Source organism: Lates calcarifer, linkage group LG21 (assembly GCF_001640805.2).
Source record: "Lates calcarifer isolate ASB-BC8 linkage group LG21, TLL_Latcal_v3, whole genome shotgun sequence".
NCBI classification, from domain to species: Eukaryota; Metazoa; Chordata; class Actinopteri; family Centropomidae; genus Lates; species Lates calcarifer.
Genome location: NC_066853.1, coordinates 15143595 through 15164466, shown reverse-complemented (window position 1 = coordinate 15164466; position 20872 = coordinate 15143595). Strand labels below are relative to the sequence as shown.

Sequence of the window (20872 nt, the reverse complement as noted above, 5' to 3'; positions counted from 1 at the left end):
AAATTGCTGAGGCACAGTTATTTCCCTCTATGCACTTAGATGCAGCAGATGTCCCTGCACAGCCCTGAACGCCATATTAGAAAAGAACGAAGTGCAGCTCAGGAGCCAGCACGGTTTGCAAAGATGGCCAAGTCTTTCTCTTAGTACCCACAGTAAAGGCCTCGCTGTACTGTACTGTGCCTTATATTTAAAGCCCAAACAGCTGAAGTACCATTCTGAAGGAAAACACTCTGGATCATGCTGAAGTTGCAGGTCAATCTTTTCAATGAAATAGGATTGGGAGGTACATGTACACAGCACATTTGCACTGCAGTATATTTAACTGGTTGTCAGAAATGGCTCTGCTTTCAGCCAGAAGCTCATAATTAGGTCTGCAGCAGTGTAAGGAAATCTATATACTGTATAATCATACCAATATTTACAGAATGATTATAGTTATGCAGGATCCTTAAAGCAACAATTTGTGTGATGGACACACAAATGTAGATTTACCATGATTGTGTACGCGGGTATTCTGCTACAGATATGTACTGGTAAGGTTGCACTTACATGGCTGACAGTACCAGTGTAGATAGGTTGCATCTCTGTTAATGCAATCTGGTTCATCAGTGATATTATTACTGCAACAAGGTGAAACAACACCTAGCAAACAACAGTGAAACAACAATCAGTAACACTAAATTAAATGCCCTGTTATCTTTGCTGTTGTTTAAAAGAATAGTCTGACATTTTGAGGAGAAGCTACAGTCAGCAACAAGAACAACAATGCTTCTTGGATGCACTAACTGCCCAATATACAGGAAGCGACTCAGTGTAAATGAGGTTTTACCTTAAGGCAGAGCCAGGCTAGTTGTTTCTCCATGTTTCCAGTCTTTATGCTAAGGTAAGCTAACATGCTGCTGGCTGTAGTTTCATACCTTACAGACATGAGAGTGGTATCAATCATTTCATGTAATTCTTGGGGAAAAAAGCAAAATGTGAAACTGCTCCTTTTTGCTCCACCTCTGGAAAGTTGCATATTATGTCTTTAATTATGATTTAATCTGCAAGCCGCTATCTTTCACATACGCTATAATGCAGTTTGATGTTGAGCACAAGGCATGTATAGAGCTGGAAGTGTAGTCTTAGAATATGTGGATTATGTGTGCTTTAGTCCCCCTTTTGTATCCTACATGGTCACTGTTCATCAGTATGTAGTGTGAAATTCTGTTGTATCTGCTACAGAGTCGTGTGGATTTACTGTACTTGGCAGTGAAAAAGATCCTGATCCTGATCCATCCCAAGATGCATTCAAATGCTCATTAATTAAAAAGTTTTAAACTAAATCCGTTACAGATAAAACAGACTTCACAAGTGAGCTTATTTTTGCTACATTTATCTTACCAGTGTACTCTGGATCCACATGAGGAGGGTAGAAGCGGAAGTTGATGAAGAAGGGAATAGGCACTCCAAACTTGAACCACTCCACCACATAGGGGGGCTGCTGGCCATCCAGGGGAGGGGACACGTCACACCCCAGGATCACGCTCTCTCCAGCGCGCGCCGTCACAAACCGGGGCTCCTCTCTCACTCCGTGGGCACCTGAGAGGAGAAAGATGCAGCTTCCAGTACAACCAAGGAATTTTAATGTTCATATCAATGGGGCTAAGAGTCTGACGTGCAAGACAGCAGGGTGCAGGAAAATACTTCTGCACAGAATTCCTGCAGACAAAGCAGAAAAAACTCATTGCATTCAAGTCATCCAAGACTAATTTACAAACAATAATTGGGTGGCAATTAAAGGTGATCGACTGAACTGCTGCACAATGGATTAAAACTACATTTTGCTTAAGATGCATTCAACACTTATGGCCTACAACAAGATCGCTGTGTAGATTCTGAATGGTCACCGTGCACGTCCCTTTCATCAGCTTTCCTCTTGCCTCCATTGTCATCTGTCACCTGCATCTGTTGGTGAGTGTTTTGTGGCTGTGCCATACTGTACTATAAATGAGCTGCCAAGGGGTTCCATTGATCATAGCTGGCTGCTACTCAGATGAGCTTTACTATGAGCACCACCAGGCCTGGCGTTTAGCCATGAATGTCCAGGCACGCTGCCGAGCGTTGACCTATCAGATGACTGAAAGGTCGGCATACCTGCCTCAGCAGAACGCTCACTCTGGGAATGGATTTTCTCCAGCTGCCACCCCCGCTTTCATTGAACTGGCTGCATCTCCACCATCAGAGCAAGCATGACTACCTGCCCTCGCCCAGGGGGGAAATCGCTTCAGGGATCAAGAGACATGCTGACGTTTCACTCTGGAGATACACCAGCTGAATAACGTAACGCTTTCATTAGCAGTATCATTTGCATTATCAGGGCAAATTTTTTTTTTTTTACAGGAAGAACAAATACATTGGGACTTGGACGTATTATGGGCACAGGCAGCACTAGTGTTACTGTCTGTAATGGCATTTCTCTGCTTCATGTTCCATCACCACTCCATCACTGTTGGGTGAAATGGAAATTTCATATGACTGCAAGCACTGTGCCTTTCCAACTGTGCACACTGAAATTAAAACCCAAATATTTTCACCCAGTTTCTCTGTCTCTAACTCCACCCCTGAAGGCCATATGCATCACTTAGTGATTGTGTTCACCAGTTTAATCTGCATTATCCTGTGATAGAGTTAATCTACTTTATTCGTTTCAGCCAGCACAGATTCTGGACTGAAACAGAGCAGATTTAATCAAATTACACTATTTTAAAGTGGAGATGTGGTCTGCCAGTTACAGGCCTCAGTCCTGGAATCTGCTTTGCTGTTGTGCCTCTTTATTAAGAAGGTAAAAGCAGCCATGCTCTAATGAGCAGCGCAAACCAAATGAAACATGTGTGCATGATTCAGTGAACCCTACATGGTTTCAACAGCCCCTGTCGATACACCAGAGTACAAGAAGCTGGACAAATCTGAATACTAACCCAAAACAGAATTAACTTCCAACCAACCAAACGTGAATGTTATGAGTGAAGAAGTTCATAGGGGAGCAGACTGACAACTACAAGCCACAGAGGCTGTACATCAAAGAGAGAGCAATACTACATGTACTAATTTGGACCATCTAAATCATGCCAGTAATAAAACAGCATTTTTCATTAAAATGAAACTGAGGGGGAGTCGGTGTTTGATCAGGCACAGTGTAGCGTGTCAGAACGCATGAAGATTGCAGAGACTGAACGAGTGGGGAGTTGATTGTTGCAGAGAGCCTCTGTGGGCATGACGCTGCCCTGCAAAACTGTACAAACCACGACCTTTTAATACGCTTCGGAGGAAACCTGTCCCATCCAGTTATAAGCACAACAAAATCAGAAATCTGCTAAACTAATCCTTTCAAGCTTGCCAAAAGCCTGAAATTCACACCTGAGCACGCTCCATTGCAGCCCCATTTATAACACCTTTAAAAACGATTATAATAACCCCTTTTCAACGCCCCATACAGTTCTTATGGTCACAAACAGTACTTGTTACATTCGGTTTAGAAAAGAGAGAGGAAAAAAAAAACAAGAAATTTGATTACTGATTCCCAAAGTGGGTGCTGTGACACCATTTTGGAAAATATGATTATTCTCTTTCTTGCTGAGAGTTAACTGAGAGGATTGATTCCACTCTGATGTCTGTCTGTTAAATATGAAGCTAGAGCCAGCAGTCAGTTAGCTTAGCTTAGCACATAGGCTGGAAACAGAGGGAAACAGCTTTTCTGGCTCTGTGCAATGGAAAAAAAATCCGCCTACCAGCACCTCTAAAGCTTACTAATTAACACATTACATCTCTATTTAATCAGCTTAATCTGTTCAAAAGTTGAACAACTTTCGAGATGCTGGTAGGTGGATTTTGTTACCTTTGGACAGAACCAGGTTGTTTTTCCCTGTGTCCAGTCTCATGCTAACTTTAACCTAACTGTCCTCTGCATGTAGCCTCATATTTAGTGTACAGAAATGAGAGTAGTATCAATCTTCTCTTCTAAGTCTTGGCAAAAAAGTGAATAAGTGTATTTACTAAAATGTAAACGTACTCCCTTTAAACCTGTAGAAAATTACATATTATAGCTTTAATACCGATTTCATTTGCAAGCAACAGTCTCCCACGTACGATTATTCTCAAAATGACAAACTATTTCTAGACAGACAAGGGTGTGGCAAGACTGTTGGCAAAACATTTTCAACTGGAGATTTTTAAAAACATTTCACCACATCCAAAACATGTTAAGTCCTATAAAGTATGGAGTTATGCAAGCTGTGAAAAGGTTTGTCACTGTAAGCAGAGCTCAAAGATATATCTCAGTCATCAATATGGTCTGAGACAACCGAGTCTGGGACCCACAGTTGTAGACTTTGAAGACCAGCGGTGTTGGATAACAAATTATGGCAGATACTTGTAGTATCTTTTGTCTTAACCTACTGTATGGGTCCAGCTCTTATGCTCAATGGCTTGCAGAAGAAAACCTTAAGCAGGCTCCCATCCATAATGAAACACACTGGACACATTGTTTGGTTTGAGTAAGTAGAGTCACTTGACATGAAGCACAAGCTCAAACCTTGTGGTACGACAGAGCCTGCAGCTGAAATCCATTGTTTTCTCTGCAGACAGTTCAGGTTGCAGAAGTTTAGCGGCTCAGGTTTCTCGCTGATATTATTTTTGGATTTTAGTGGTGAGGGGAGCATGTCTTAGACAGAGAAGAAACTTTAAAGACTTGAGAAAATATATTGGAGGGCTAATAATTCTCCAATTTCTTTATGAGATCCTCATGAGGGGACAATCAGCACATGCTTGGTCACCGCTTTTGCCTTTTTCATTTCCTTAATGGAGACGCAGTGACCCAGTAGGGTTTATCGGGGGCTTTTTCAGGGAAGATATTTATGTTCTCAACAGGACATAAATGTGATACAACGATCCATGCTTAAGATCTTCCAAATAAACAGTACTGTAGATGTTAAGGAATCAATACAGTTAAGAGATGATGGCAACTCATGATTGGTTTGGCACTATAAACATCACTTCAGCTGAAGTTGCAGAGTGAATAGTGAAATCTCCAAAATACACAGGAGGCAGAAATCTGTTGAGTAAGATCTGCATAAATCAGGCAGCTAATAAATCCAGGAGACCAATATGTTTTATGCATCTATCCTTGGCATATAGCGGATTTACTGCTATGATCATGAATTTCTGAAGGATAACAAATCAGTCACCTGTCAGATAAATCACCTATATGGCAGGCAGTTCATGTACAAAAACAAAATAGAGGGGGAATAATTCCTCATTGTCGGGCACAGGTTAAACAGGAAGTGTCAAAGCAAGTTAGTGAGAGCTGCAACTAACGATTATTTTCTCGATAAAGCCATTAATCGTTTGGTCTATAAGATGTCAGAGAAGTGTGAAAATGGCTGTTACATTTTCCTGAAGCTTAAATCTTAAAATATCTTTTTTTTTGTCCAACCAACATTTGAAATCCAAAGATATCAATTCACTATTGGACTCTGTTTCCAAACATTTTGGCTTAAGCAGTCTACTTCTTACCCAGCATCACAGGAGTCAGAGATTGTTTAAATCTCTCTATTTCAATATGGTTTTGGGTACAAAGAGGTAAAACTATCAGGTATTTCACAAAAAAGCATAAAACTGAAGTAGCCCAGTTCAGGACTGTCTCATCCACACACTCAAAGAGGCAGCTTTGTGCTGCACCAAACCTACCAAATTATTCTTCATTGTAAAAGTCTCTTCAATGTTTCTTTTTGAGTGTGTAATGGGCTTATTGTTTCCCCTTGTGGCCGTTGAGGGAAAAACAGCTGGTACAAGTGCGGCTCTCACCAACAGTCAAGTACCAGAAACTGTTACTGCACCCTCTGGCCTCAGGAGGCAGTAATGAGTTGATAACGGCATGGAATCCCACTGTGAGCTAAACAAGACACCATGCTAGGAAACTTATTTGGACAAAAATGTGAGATTTATGCATTATCTGAGCTGTTTTCAAACAGTATTTTTCAGTTTTAGCAAGAGAAAAGACTTAAAGGATGAACTCCAACTGTTTTATTGGAAAACCTATGCCCCCCTTCCTATGGGAACCTCCAGGACTTTGTCAAAGAGTACAAATGAGTGTGGCAGAATGATTAATAGATGTCAGAAGTAGTTACCAATTATTTTTCTGTCGATTGACTAATCAATTAATTGACTAACTGCTGCAGCTGTAGTGAGAATTGTGCTTTCGCTCACTCAGTCAATAATTACCTTTAATCTTTATCCATAGAACTCTTGTCCAAGACGTGTTTTACAATGCCTCATGAGATAAATAAAAATATATATTAGCCAAGCACAAATGTGAACAAAAATATCCAGAACTGAGTGAAGCAGTCAAAGAAAAAGGTTTACTGACACAACGCAATATGATGTAACAAACATTAAAAAAACCAATAAGAGACATCTGTGCCAAGGTCAATCAACAGCTGTCCAGACCAGAACATGAATCATTGCAGCAGAACTGTAGGGGCAAGCGGGGTTAAATCTGCAAGGGATTTTAACTTGGAGCCTTTTTCGAGTGGCAGTGGATGAAAATGGCTCTTTTACTACTCCGTACTTTCAGTAATGATCACTGATTTGTACAGTAAATAGACTCTCAAGGCAATTTTGGGCAATAATCACGCAGAGCAGAGCCGACGTAATGTTTTGACAGTAATGAGGTCCAATAACACACTGAACAATATTGAGGAAAAATATGAAAACTGAGGGAGTTCAATGAGAGACAATTTTAGATGAGCAGTGCTTGGATTTTCTGGTCTAGGGCTGCTTAAACCTCTTTTTTTGACACCAGTCCAATATTTCACCCAGTAGAACTAAAATCTAATATTTGCCTCATGCTTGGATTTGATTCAGCGTACAGTATGAGCGAGGACAACCGTTGCTCACAGCAGCTGGAAATTTTGTGAAGGATGCATCAAGAGTTGAAAAGCTGTGTATGCTTCACAGTGGTGAGGATATGAGCGCCACTTTATGCTGGCCAGAGCTCCCGATGTGGAGGATGTAATGGAATATAGACTGGACGGAGGCTGGAGTGAGAGTCTCAAGGACGTGCCGCCACTGGGCTGGATGGGCCACTGACAGGGCGGTAATTGAATGCCAGCCTGCATGTGCTGAAGGTCACATCAGAGAATTGCCAGAGTGTGTGTGTGTGTGTTTGTGTAATGGTGGTAGTGTTGGGGATATGCCATTGTGTATCTGTACATATCTGTGTATCAGTGTTAATCTGGGTATATAAAATTGAAGTATACAACAGCTTAAGTACAACAGAATACAAAAACAGTACATGGCATATAAGCTTGATTTGGCTTCTCTATCTGATCACCAGCAATGAAAGACAAGAGCGATAACACTTTATCCTACACATTATATATGACTCATATTGGGAGGGCATGCAGTTCTCATGGATTCAGGCCTAATAGCCTGCTCGGTTTTGTTCGACTGCACAAATACAAGCATGTCTGGAACCAATCAGGTCCCTTGAGTGTTAAGTGATGTATTGGCTAATTTAGTCTGTCTGCTAGGTCACCCCAGAGAGTTTGATGAATATGTCTGGGATTAAAAAAGTTCTGTTTCTGGCTATACAGAAAGTTATGTGCATCAAATAATATCTAAGTAGGTTTTATATCTTGCACCTTCACTCAGGGCTGGACAATTAAAACAATCTTGATAATGATTTATGAAAATTTGTTCCACAATAAACTGATGAATAACTTTTCTTCTATATTTGGATCACCCCTCACGCACACAATCACCCTATTAGGCTACAGTAATAGTTTTACATAGCTGACACGTTGTAGGCCCAAAACAAGGGGAAAAACACACACACAAAAAAATATACTGTTTTGAAATGTAAAAATGTGGCTTAGCAGACTGTGCAGGAGGTTGACTGACATACAACTTTTTTGCAACTTGGTGTTAAAATACTGTACATTTGCAGTTTATTTCTTAGTGTGAGAATTTGATATAATTGCGGACAAGTTAATACTTCACAACAAACAGTCTTGTTGTAGTGTTAGATTGTTGTTATAATTAAATATAGTTATTATATTTATTCTCATTTATTCTAGAAACCATGTGCCCACCAAATGTAAATCTCTATAGCTTTTTAGTAAAGTACAACAAACCTTTGAAGATTCGTCTCATGAATCTAACTGAGACACTACGGTGATTACAATCTCCGCGAGCAGTGAAACCTATGAAGCGATCTCAAACATTATCACCACTAACTTGAGTTAAAGATGCACCTGTGTACATAGCAGACAGGGATTAGACAGCAGGATAAGGGTGGCATCAAGGTGGGTGAGTTTTTAAGATGCACACCATGCACTGTGATCACAACATCCCCGGTTTGATTCCCAGCCAGGGACCTGTGTTGCATGTCGCTTCCCCTTTCTCTCTCCCCTCGTTTCCTGTCACTTCTCTACTGATCCCCCCCTGAATCAAGGCTGAAATGCCCAAAGAAAGAAAAAATTTTTAAAAGCTGATGTCACATAATCCAGCTAACACTCCAGATTCTCAAAACCAAGATAAGGCCCCATCCAGATATTTAATGTGAAAATATATAATTCAGTTCAAGTGATAATTTATCTGAGCATAACCACACACTACTTGAATGATAATTTTTTCATGTAAAAGTAGCAATACCACAATGTTAGTATAGTAAAGGAGAATTAGCAACAACATGTACTGTATTAAAACTAACAATTTGTTGCATTGTTGCAATGTTTTTATTGTAGCATCATTACTGACGCATGAACATCAGCATTAGCAATTTTCTCTGCTTTACATACTATACTGTCAGTTTGATCTTAAACAAAACAGCATATTTCATACAACATAATCATCAGAAATCTTAATATGCAACTTAACTTCTGCTTCCAGATGTCAAATAAATATAGTGCAATAAAAATACGAATGTTTTCCACTAAAATAGTGTAAATAGCATACTTACTCCACTCTGACAATGGGTAAGAAATGTATAAATTAGCATAAAATGAAAATGCTCTAGCAAAGTACAAGTACAGTACTATAGTATATGCACTTGGTTACTTTTCACTGCTGTAACCAGGATATCACATCCAGTGATACATGTGCAAGGAAGTGCATGTGATTTGTCCAAAATCCAGAATCCTCCAGCACACAGGCATCTGAAGATTGACATGAGGCGATATTGTTGCCACCCTTTTCCAGAAATGATCTGTGAGTGATAGCTGCACTCACATACTCCACACACTGTCACTTAGCAGCAGCAACTTTCTCACAGTTACTCTGACTGTTGGCGAACATCACCAGCACAACAAAACAAGATGGATGCTAAATCTGTCTGTCACAAGCACATTAAACTAACTGGATGGATGTGAATAAACATTTTTTCTGTCACTCTACACTATGTCATCGCCTTTCATTGCTCTGACTGGCTGTAGGTTCTATCCAGTTGCCTCCAGAAGCGTTTTGGTCTGCGACCGTTATAGCGTTATAGTCATAGCGTCATGTCCAGGCTAGTCTCCGCTCATCAGACATGTAGTCATTGATTACGGCAGCACACAGTGTTATGGATAATTTTGCCATCTACAGTGAATAACCCAAAATAACAACAACACTCTATTTTTCAGATGCTTAGTGGTCAAGCTGATAGTGAATTTTAAAGAATGCCCTCTGCTGGATCACAACGCAAAGATGCGAAAATGTGCCAGAACTTATCCCTTCGCACTTGGTAAACACATTTTACACTATAGTCTGCAGACCACAAGGTACTTTGCAGTTCAGGTTTAAGTTGCTGACCAGAGGGTGGCATTCAGCAGACAACGACCTCGGTCTCTGCGGCTTTTACTTTTGTACAGGGACGATCCAAGATAGATTTGGTTCTCTTCATTATTTAGCTCTCTTTAATGGCAAAGTTCCCCCCTCAGACAAGCAATGCTCAGTCAGGGATGCAATGGATGTGCTGACACCTGCTCGAACACACAGTGAGGACGGTGAGGGAGAAAAAGACAGAGAGAGGGAGAGAGGAGGAGGGAGAGAAAGAGAGAAAGAGAGAGAGAGAGAGAGAGAGAGAGAGAGAGAGAAAAGGGATGTGTGAAATGGGCTTGGCTTGCCAAAGACACAAAGGGCGAAGCAACATTGCTGGGCACTGCACTACCAGAGGTGCACATTACACGGCATCTTCGTCAGGAGCTGGAAGTCACAGAAATTCTTCAGTCCAGCCATGATGCAGTTGTTTTTACATTCACTCCTAGCAATCTTTTTCTTTTTTTTACGAAGTTATAAATGCTTTAGCCAAGGTGTTTTAGAGTAATTACACAAAGAGGCATATTGCTGCTAATAGCGCTTATTAGTGCTTTCATGTGGCTTGTCTAATTACAGCTGGTTATGAGACTGTGTTTATGAGGCATCAATAAATCATATATAACAGTGAGAGGGGAAAAAAAAAAGGCAAAGCAACACAGAGCTCCTGCATCACACGTGAACTGCTTAGACATCCACAGAGCAACATCAGCTCCACATATCTTCCAATCAACGTATCCACTTCCATATAATTCCCATTCCCTCCCTCCCTCCCTCATGCTCACTTCCTCTTTCTGTGACTCTCTCGCACACACACTTGAGTTGCAGCTCAGAGTGACATAAGTGTGCTCGGTGTGGATTCAACACTTCATCTCTGGTGATGAGTACTTCTTGGGCAGATGCATATATGTGTTTCCCCCAAAATAGAAGAAAGACGTGATATTCAGGATTGAAAAGTTCCTTTCAGATGTGTGAAATGTATTCTTGATTGAAGGTGGAGTAAGTCTAGCGAGTGCAGTGGTGTTTTAAGGGAAGATGAAAATACTGCTGATTATGAATACTATATCAGTATATAGTGACGGCTCAGTAAACAGTTGATAAATGTCTCTTCGCTACTGTATGGAAAATAAGTTTAGATTCAGTAGCACCATTAGGTTTGTTTGCCTTAATGTGTTTTATTAATGTTTTGTTACTTTTAAGCATTAAATATGCAGAATATTCAAATCATGAATATTACTGTGAAATATGACCCTATATCATTTATGATAGAAAACAAAGACTTCATGCGTTTAATGGAGGTAAATCTATGTAAATGTACTGGCACTGCAACGACTGATCGGTTAGGAAAATTAAGTGGGAACTATTCTGATAATTGATTAACTATTTTAGCAAGCAAAGATGCCAAATATTTGCAGGTTGGAGCTTCTAAAATGTGAAGATATTATGTCTTTCTTCATCATATATGATAGCTGTATATGATAGAACTGAATATTTTGGATTTGGGGCTGACTGTTGAATAAAACAAGCTATCAAAATGGATTACTTTTCTATTTCTATTATCCTGTCTTCCCATTTCGCGATAGAAGATTGTAGATGTTTATAATGCAGTTTTGGTCTCAGTTTCAGAATCATTACACCCCTAGCTTTTATATGCAAATACAGCTGTTGTTTTTACTTGCGCAAAATAAAATGTCCATATAATATTTCTTATGATGTGACACTGTATGTTAATACTGCACATACTGTGTTTTCACTACTAATTATCTCTTATTTGCTTCAAATACGTTCTGCACCTCTTCTTTTTCAGGACTACTGGGGTTGTTTTGAAAATGAGCATGAAAAATGATGGCTGAACCACAAGCAGGTGTTGGCCTACAACTAAGTTTGATTGACGATGCTTATGAAGGCTGATGAATGCAGACAGACGTCAAAACAAACCAACAGTTGGGATGTTTCAGCAGCACTTGAAGGGTTCAGCACCTGCACTCTGGATACCTCTCAAAAGACAGAGGTGGAAAGAGTGAGAGAAAGTTATCAGTCCAAGTTGACTAAACTGCTTCATCAAGTCATCCCTGACAGGATGGGAGGTGTTTTCTGGGACAGAGTCCAGTCCTCCTCCAGGATAAATGACAGCAGCAGCCTTTTTTTCATTTTTCATTTCTTTTTTAGTTAAACCTCCATCAGCCTGTAGGCCCTCATCCACCACCGCTGGAGGGAACCATGAAAATTGATTCCAGGAACACGTAGTTCATTGTATAAATTCAAAGACATGACCATCCTCTTGAAGAAGATCCACTCTGCCTTCTTTAATGAAGTGCCTCGATATTATCTATTCAGTCCAGCCCAGTCTAAATGATACCAGTGTCCATATCCTTATCGCAAGCTCCCAACCCTGGATAATCAGAGGGGTCAGCGACTTCTCTTTATATTCAAAATCCACCACACTTGATCTCATTTAATGTACTTCGATGGGAAGATGGTTCCCTACTAACTACTCCACACCCCCCACAATATCCAATAACTAAATAACAAAATGCGCCATAATCATAGGGTATATTCTTACGGCGCACGCTGCCCCTAAGGTTAAGGTTTGAGTTTAGGCAACTAAAACAACTCTGCCAATACTGTTGGTAGCACTACATGTTTTCAGAGAAATGATAATCTATTGGCTGAGAGAGACAGTCCATCCAACCAGAACCACATGATCTGAAAAACTGGCTTTCCCAGAATGCTGCAGGGTTTGTTTGCAAGGAGACTCCGCTGGGATTGGACTGACTAAGGGAGGGAGGGGGGAGGGGGGGGGGGGGCATCACCAGAAAGAGCTGGCACATGCCCAGTACTGAGAGTCTGCCATCCACAGCTTGAGCACAGGCCCTCTCCTAAGCTCATTACTGAGCTTTACTCTCATGATTGTGTGCGTGAAAGTACAGCATAGAGAAAAAAATGAATAAGAGAGATGAAGTTGTACTGTATGTCTGTTGGAAAACTGGCTAGACCAACAGAACCAGGGGGGAGATAGTTTCAGAACAGCTTGGCAAGCGAGTTAAAGCATCAGTCAGGCAAATATGTCCAACTGACATACTTACAGTTAAAAAAATGGACAGGTAAGAATGGCAGTGACACAAAGCTGCTAAAAATGAAGATTCACTGTCAGCAACAGAGTGAGTACATTGTATTGACACTGAAACAGGAGGTTAAACTGGCCGATGTAAGCTTGTCTATTTATGTGTTGGGACTGTTGGAATGATCTTTTCCTGCCTTTTAACCAATGAGAAAAGGCAATGGGCAAAAGTGGAAAGTAGCTATGTACATTTAACTTTGCTTTATTTGAGTCCATTTTTTTCTACTTTATGCTGCTACACCACTACTTTTCAGAGGGAACTACAACATTATACATTTCACTCCATGACATTTATGTGAGCTGCAACGATTAGCTAATTAAATGATTAGTAGCTGGACAAAAGTAATCGGCTACTATTTTGATAATCAATTAATCACTTAGGTCATTTTTTGAGCAAAAATAATTACAATGTGAAGGATGAGAGAATTTCCTGCTTTTCTTCATCATACATCATTAGAAACTAAATATTTCTGGGTATTTTGACTTGCCGGTCAAGCTCCTGTGAAGTTGTGTTGGGCATTTTTTGACAATTTTTTGACAACTACAATTACTGGTTGCTTTTCAGATTAAAAGTGTAATCTAATGCTTTTCTAAAATATGATGCATTTTTAGATGAAATTACAACAGTATAATAAGTTAGAAGTCTCGCACACTTTTTCCTGCTAATACTTGTACTGTACTTTTTACTTCAGTTGCATTTTTAATGCAGGATCGTTACTGAGCATTTTTGCAATGCTTCATTCTTCAGGCTCTGGATACTTCCTCCACTCTGACACTGGGTAAGAACAGAAATTAGTGAATGAATGAGAATGGAAATATGATGAGGTGTTACTGCTCTCTCTCAGGTCAAGCCTAGTCAGCAGTGACACAGTAAGTGCTACCATCCACTATCACTTAATATGTAACCCACTCACTGTATTGGAAACAACATACACAGTGGTGTTGTCACAATCGCAACACATGTAAGCACAGAAAGATACACATCTGTCTAGGTATTCAGCAGTGTGCAGCCTTAACAAAAACTTAAGTGATAGTGTGTGATTTTTGCTGCATAGTTTCTGCTTTTCTTTGCACAATTGCTTCACTGAAAAACTGCTTAGCATTTTATAAATGAGGCAACTAATCTCCTCTCTTTCATCATTAGCATATACAAATATCTGTAAATGCACACACCTGGACCAATGTGTCTTTCAGTGCACATTCTCCAGTGTCATAACTCTGATGATGGCACATAAAAATATTAAGAAGTAAAAGAAAAATGAAACACAAAACATTCACAGGGGTTTTGTTTAGGCAAGTCAGGACATCGTGTGTTCACAAACAAGCCAATGCAGAGAGCACAACATTTATGACTAAAATCTCACAATCAAAACTTGCAACATGTCATGCTCATAGCGTCATCAAGCCAGAATTAAATGTAAAAACCAACTGCATTCTTCAAATATTGTTTTTGCCGTATTCATTTGCAGAATTGATTGATTTTAAATAATCTGACCCAACCACAGTAGCCCTGAGTGGCATTGTATCATCTAGCTCTGCCAGGGTTTACAAGAGCTCTCAGGGGTCAAGTGGACTTTTATTCTTACAGATGATGAAGGCTAAACAACTTGACATGCACTGTCAAATGTGACTCATTGATATTGATTCCACCATTCCACCAAAAACAGCAACTATTTTTTGAAAACCTTGTGTTCTTTGGACAGTTTTATGAGGTTTGTATTCCGATTTTCAACCGCCATGGCAAAGCAGTCAAAAACATCATTAAACTGCAGTGAAGCGAATGTGCAAAAAAAAGACATCATGTCCCTTACTCATATCATTAAAACTTTTGAAAACACTGCAGATGTCAGACAAATTAAAACGCTGCTGTCAAAACATTCTCTCAACTATCTCGCAGAAAGGCGCCTCACACAATGTCCCAGACAGTTTCAACATCCCAACAAAAAAACGAAGACAGCCCAGTCTATCTGAAACTGGACCCACAGAGACAGTAGGAGGGCTTTTCAGACGCCACCTCAGCGCTACTGGGAGGCCTCAGATATCGTGAGCGACAGTTTTGACACCTTCACAAATCCTGTCTGTTCCTATATATCTCTGTCTTTGAAGAGACGTTCCTTCAGAAGAAAACCCGGTGACAAGAACAAGTGTGCCAAGGCCCGGTTCACGAGGGAGCTCGAGATCCTGTGAAACATCAAGGAGCCGGCTCACAAGAAGGGAATTACAGATGAATACCATCTGGCCAAAAGCCAGCTCAACAAATGCTTAAAAAACACTAAGTCCCAGCACAGGACCTAAGAGGAGAGTCAGTCTGCTGTCAGTGACTCCGGCGGAAAATAGTCCTTCAAATATACCACTCCCTAACACTTGCCAATGACATTTAATTACTTCTATATTGCCATCAGTGTCCCTCTTGCTTCACCTTGATTGGTTGCCAAGTCACCGTTGACTTTGTTGAACTAACCTCGAGTCTCCCTGACCATATGCTGCCTCCCCAATGGGCTCTTGGCACAAGGAAACTTCTTTGACCGTCCATTTACTGTGACTGATTGCCCATACCTGAGCAATTCTGTGTAAATCACTGACTGATGTGGTTAACTGGTGGTAAAAAAAAACAAGTCCAACAGCATGAGAGAAACATTTCTTCATTTCCAAAAGATGGGTTACCCACACTCAGTGCTGTGCCTGAACGCATCCTGTGCAGACACAGGGTAAATCTTTAGCCTTTCATGCATCAAAGATGGACAAGGTTATCTGAACAATATCAGGCCAATCATCATGTAAAGATCTAACTATAACTTATTTTGATATGACACATTCTCTGCTTGGGGTTGGGGTAGGATTTGTCAACAGAGGGGATTCAGTCCACACAGATGACACTCTGTCTTGAAAAATCTTGACATCCTGGGCTTATATGTCAGGATTTTGTTCCTTGACTTTACCCTCTACTTAAATCATTGTCTTACCAGTCACTTCACCAAAAATAATCCCAGCTAAACTTGACCTATTTACCGTGTTGGTGGCTTTTAGTTTCTCTTACACATGAAAACAATATACGAGTCTGGGACTCTACCTGTCAAGACAGCAGAATAGGAATCGGAGGCTGCAACAAACAATGTTGTTCAGTAACAGTTATCTGTTCTTATTACCCACAGGTATTTAATCTACAATGCTGTGAAACAGAAGAACGCAACTAGTATCACTTCAATAACACAATTTCCCTCAACTTTGTTTGCAGATGATGCCTCCTTCATGGCCACCACAGCCATGAGTCAGTGTATAGGAGGAACATGATTTGCAGAACACTGTGCTACTAACAAAACTAACAAAACTCATATTGTGCTGGTGTACACCAATGAGCCACAACATTAAAACCAGCTAAACTTAACCAGTTTAAATGTTTAAGCACGCCTGTGTGAAATTACATCATAAGGTTATATCAGTTTCTCACTTAAAGAACACACACAGTGTAGTTCTGTGAAGTGTAAGTTTCAGTACAAACTCACTAAACTTAAACACATTATCTCTCCTAATAAGAAGTTATATCCAGGGTATAATACACCTGATGGTGTTTGGATTTGTCAGTTGATATTACATTGACGTAATTATGTCTTCACAACTTAATCTGTAGTAAAACTGTTCCATTATGTCGCCTTTATCCTTTATATAGTCTATCATTAGTTACCACAACAAATTCTTTATTATTATGTTAATGAGTCATTTTATTTTTACTGAATAAAAAATCTGCATCTACAGTATATCATGGAGGACTGCATTATAAAAATATAGCAGTACAGCAAACTGGTTATTGTTATATCTAATTTCATATTATCACACTTTATCACAAAGTTGTTATGATATGTGCAAATATTGCCAAGACAAGTCATTTATGCTATTTTGAAATGTAATTTTCTACAGGAAATGAAAGCATTTCCTGTCAACATTTTCCTGCAGACTCATTGGTCCTTTGTTTGTACCTAACACTAAGCAAAGTACAAATATGACAAAGTACCACACATTAAAAAGGAGCCAAGTCTCAGCTCCACTGAGCTGCCCTAATCCTACTTTTCTTTTGTTTGTTTTGGAGCATGTTAGTTTTTGACCATCTGTTTTCACTCATGTCCTCTGGTACCTGAAAATCTGACCTGCATCGCCCATGCATTAATGGGAGAAAATTCATAAAAATGGATTAAATCACAATATCAGCACTCAAGTCTGACTGTGGAAAACCAATCAAACTTTCTCTTATATGTTTTTTTTTTCCGAATTGGTATGTGGGTTGGGTGTGGACCACCATTTTGTTAGTGTTATATCCAATCCAACGGGATAGGATCAGCCTGACTCTCAATGGAGATCTTTGCCTGTTCACTTTCTTGCAGAGAGTTATACAAGATGATTGATACCACTCATGTTTGTACAGTAAATATGAAGATGGAGCCACTGGGCAGTTAGCTTAGCTTAGCACAAAGACTTGGAACAGGGGGAAACTACTCACTACTCTAAAGATCACTAATTAACATGTTATATTTTGCTTGTTTAATCTGTACAAAAACACAAAGTGAAAAAACTTCAAGGGGTTATATGCTGCACTACTTATTGGCTGAGAAGAGTGACTTCCTGGAGACTTTGCTGCTTGCCTGACATCGTGAGCAATGACGAGAAGAAGTCCAGGAAGTCACTACACCTGGCCAAAAAATAGTCCCCATATAACACCCCCCAAAACAGAAAATGACTGTCTTTCTATTTATGGTTTCATATGGATTAAACAAAAGTGTTGCTTTTAGAGCTATAGAAGTCCTGTTAGGTGGATTTTTATAGATATGGACAGAACCAGGCTAGCTGTTTCCCCCAGTTTTGGATATTATGGATATTTGGATATTATCCCAGCTGGATATTAGGGACAATGCCAGCCACCCTCTGCACACCGTCATCAGCAACCAGAGGAGCCTGTTCAGTGAAAGACGGCTCCTTCCCAAGTGTAGGACCAACAGGCTTAAGAACTCCTTTGTCCATCATGCTATCACGCTCTACAACTCCTCACTTGGGGGGAGGAGGAAATGGGAGGACAGAAGGGAAGGAGTGGTAGCCACTTTCTGTGTAATAACTCATTCATTCACACACAGACCTGGACACTCTTCTTTTGTGTGCAATAACCTCATCCACCGCCACAGTGCAATAATTGTTCTCTATATTTATCTTATTTCATCCTTATTTTATTCTATCTATATTTTGTATATATTAAGAGTTTACTGTTTATTTAAGAGTTTACTGTTTATTGTTTATTTGTCTATTTTTTTATCCTATTTTATTATACCTGTTTGCAAGCAGTTGTTGTTATTGTTTGCAAACTGTCCTGTGTGCTGCTTCTTTCCTTATAAGCTGCTGGAAATTTAATTTCCCTGAGGGAGTCATCCCAAAGGGATCAATACAGTCAAGTCTAAGTCTAAGTCAGTTTCCAGTCTTTGTGCTAAGCTAAGCTAAATGGTTGCTGGCTAACACTTAATACTGTATGGGCAGTCATGAGAGTAGTATCATTTTTTTCATATAATTCGGAACAAGAAAGCAAATATATTTTTATTATCAAGACATTATGACTTATTTTCTAGCACAGTTTATTTTGTATTTTATACATGTCTGTCTGCAAAAAACAACCTTGTAAATAGATATGTCGCACAAAATGGTATTCGACTGTTGGCACTCATGACTATATATGACTAATACTATGATACTGTCAAAAATGTATTAAACTCTGATGGCAGGTTACTGTGTAAAGACTGTGTTGTCTTTAACATTAGTAAATAGGGATGAAGAATAAGTCACAGATAGTGCTAATCTGCTGCACCAGACTATGATCAGACACTATATTCTGGGCCACCGTAATAGAAGAAGTGAACCGGCTCTCATTTTTAATACGTTGTGATTTGTGACTCTCTGGTGCAGCCTGTAATTCTAAAGTAAATCACCTTCAGTGCAGTGCCAATACTAGACAACACCTCTGAATCGATATTTATTAAGCCACATCTATGCCTTCATAAAATGGAGAATTTGTGCTTTAAGCAATGACAGCACCGAGAGGCTCTCTGTTCCTAAATCAAATGTGTTCCGCTGCATTATTAGAGGAAGTTTTCACATTGTGCTTAGCTTGGATCTGGCTGTCATCGCAGGAGGAGCCAGACCTGTGAGCAGACCAGTTTTGACTGGGTATGCGGGGTCATTGGGATCAGTTACCAGGCGACAGCTTGGCACATGTCTCCCTCATCTGGACATAAGTGGAAGAGCAAGGTTAAGTAAGTACATGGGTCAATACAGAGTGCTCAGAAAAAAAAGGAACAAAAGGGATATTGTGCAGTTTGTAGCACCAGGAATGACTAGTTTATGAAGCACTTAGATCAGAACCAGGCGAGTCTTGCAGCTTGTATGTGATCAATGCATCACATACACACAAAACTGTGACCCTACCCATGTGCAGTGTGAAATCCAGCATATGACTTCCATGCATGCAGCAGTGGGCTCAATCAAATTCAAGAGTGCATTTTATCTGACACGTGATGCATTATTTAGTTACTTTTCCATCTTGAAGGCTGAGACGGTCACACCCCTCTCTGGAGAACTCAAATGGGACTGCTTGCTATGATACAATGCACACACTTCCCCTCAGCAGCGAGAACGTTATTAATTTTTTTTTTCCTCCAGTTTGCTCGTCGTTTTATCGCACAAACGAGCCTCGTGGATAACACAATACAGGCCTAACCCACAGACATATCAATCAAAATGCGTTTGTCATGGCCAATTATTGTGGACACTGGCATTTCCATCATTGGCATGTGGATTATCCCATCTCAGATATTATCATGCACACGAGCCAGGCCATTTCAAGACAATTGCTGTTTCCCTGATACGATTTAACCAGGGCTGAACTTTCACGTGACATATCACATATGCAGCCATTTGTTAGGGATGAAATAGACCCACAGTTCATATGACCTAACATACAAGGGGGGGGAAAATAATGTCATGCGATCACAAAAAGCAGCACCACGCGCACACGGAGACAGCAGAAATTATATGCTATATGTGCGGCACAAGATATATTGCACTTCAACTCACCTTGAGCGGCCGTTCCTCTGGTGCTGAATACACTTGCTATCAGAGTGGCCACATACCAAATCATAGTACTATTGCCGACCAGCTATTACCACGCAAAGTGCCCCGTTCAACCAATCTCTCATATTCGACCTTGCACCTCACGGTCTCTTTAGCAAAAGCCCCTTTTTCATATCCTATTCTCTTTCCTCGTGGCGTTTCCCTTCATCCCTTCCCTCCCCCGTCCTTCCATCCGCATCCTCTCCCGAAGAGACAGAGCACCTGCACCGCCGCGCTTGTAGTAGACGGAGCCGTTTTTACGAGCGCATAGTGAAACCAAGTGTGAGAATGCAGCCACAGGTCCGCCTCTTCTGTCATTGGATTGGCTGCTGATTGAGGCTTTGGGGCGTGTATTGGTTCTCCGTACGCCCCGCACCCCGAATGACAGGGAGAGCGGTCCGTGCGCCGATTCAAGGTGAGTTGGAGCGTGCCGTAGTAGTGGAACCGCAGTATCATGCGCATTGACAAGAGAGCCGTGTCCACATCTTTAAATACCTCTCCCAACCACCCACCCCAACCCAACACCTAAACTGGGCGACCCCTCCACCCCCCACCCCCCCACGTGCGCCATCACCGCCCATCATCCATCCATTCATCCACACACACACACACACACACACACACATACGTGCTTGCCTTTTGCACTATTCGTCATATCGGTATTGGCACCGTCCGGCTAATTTATGCCGCAGGTTTTTTTTTCCTTTTTAAACTGTATCTGCGATGGGGAGGGCGCGCTGGTGGATGTGTGTGACTCATCTGTCGCTCACCCATAGC

At 40.6% G+C, this 20872-nt stretch overlaps 1 protein-coding gene across 1 annotated transcript in view; it reads right to left on the bottom strand.

The window, feature by feature from the left end:
- Positions 1–20532, bottom strand: part of igsf9ba (immunoglobulin superfamily, member 9Ba) — a 71642-nt gene extending 51110 nt beyond the window's left edge. Inside the window, 2 exon segments of the mRNA XM_018668251.1 lie at positions 1384–1581; positions 20060–20532. Coding sequence (XP_018523767.1) covers positions 1384–1581; positions 20060–20123 — 262 coding nt within the window. The 5' untranslated portion in view covers positions 20124–20532.
- Positions 20533–20872: the final 340 nt, after the last annotated feature.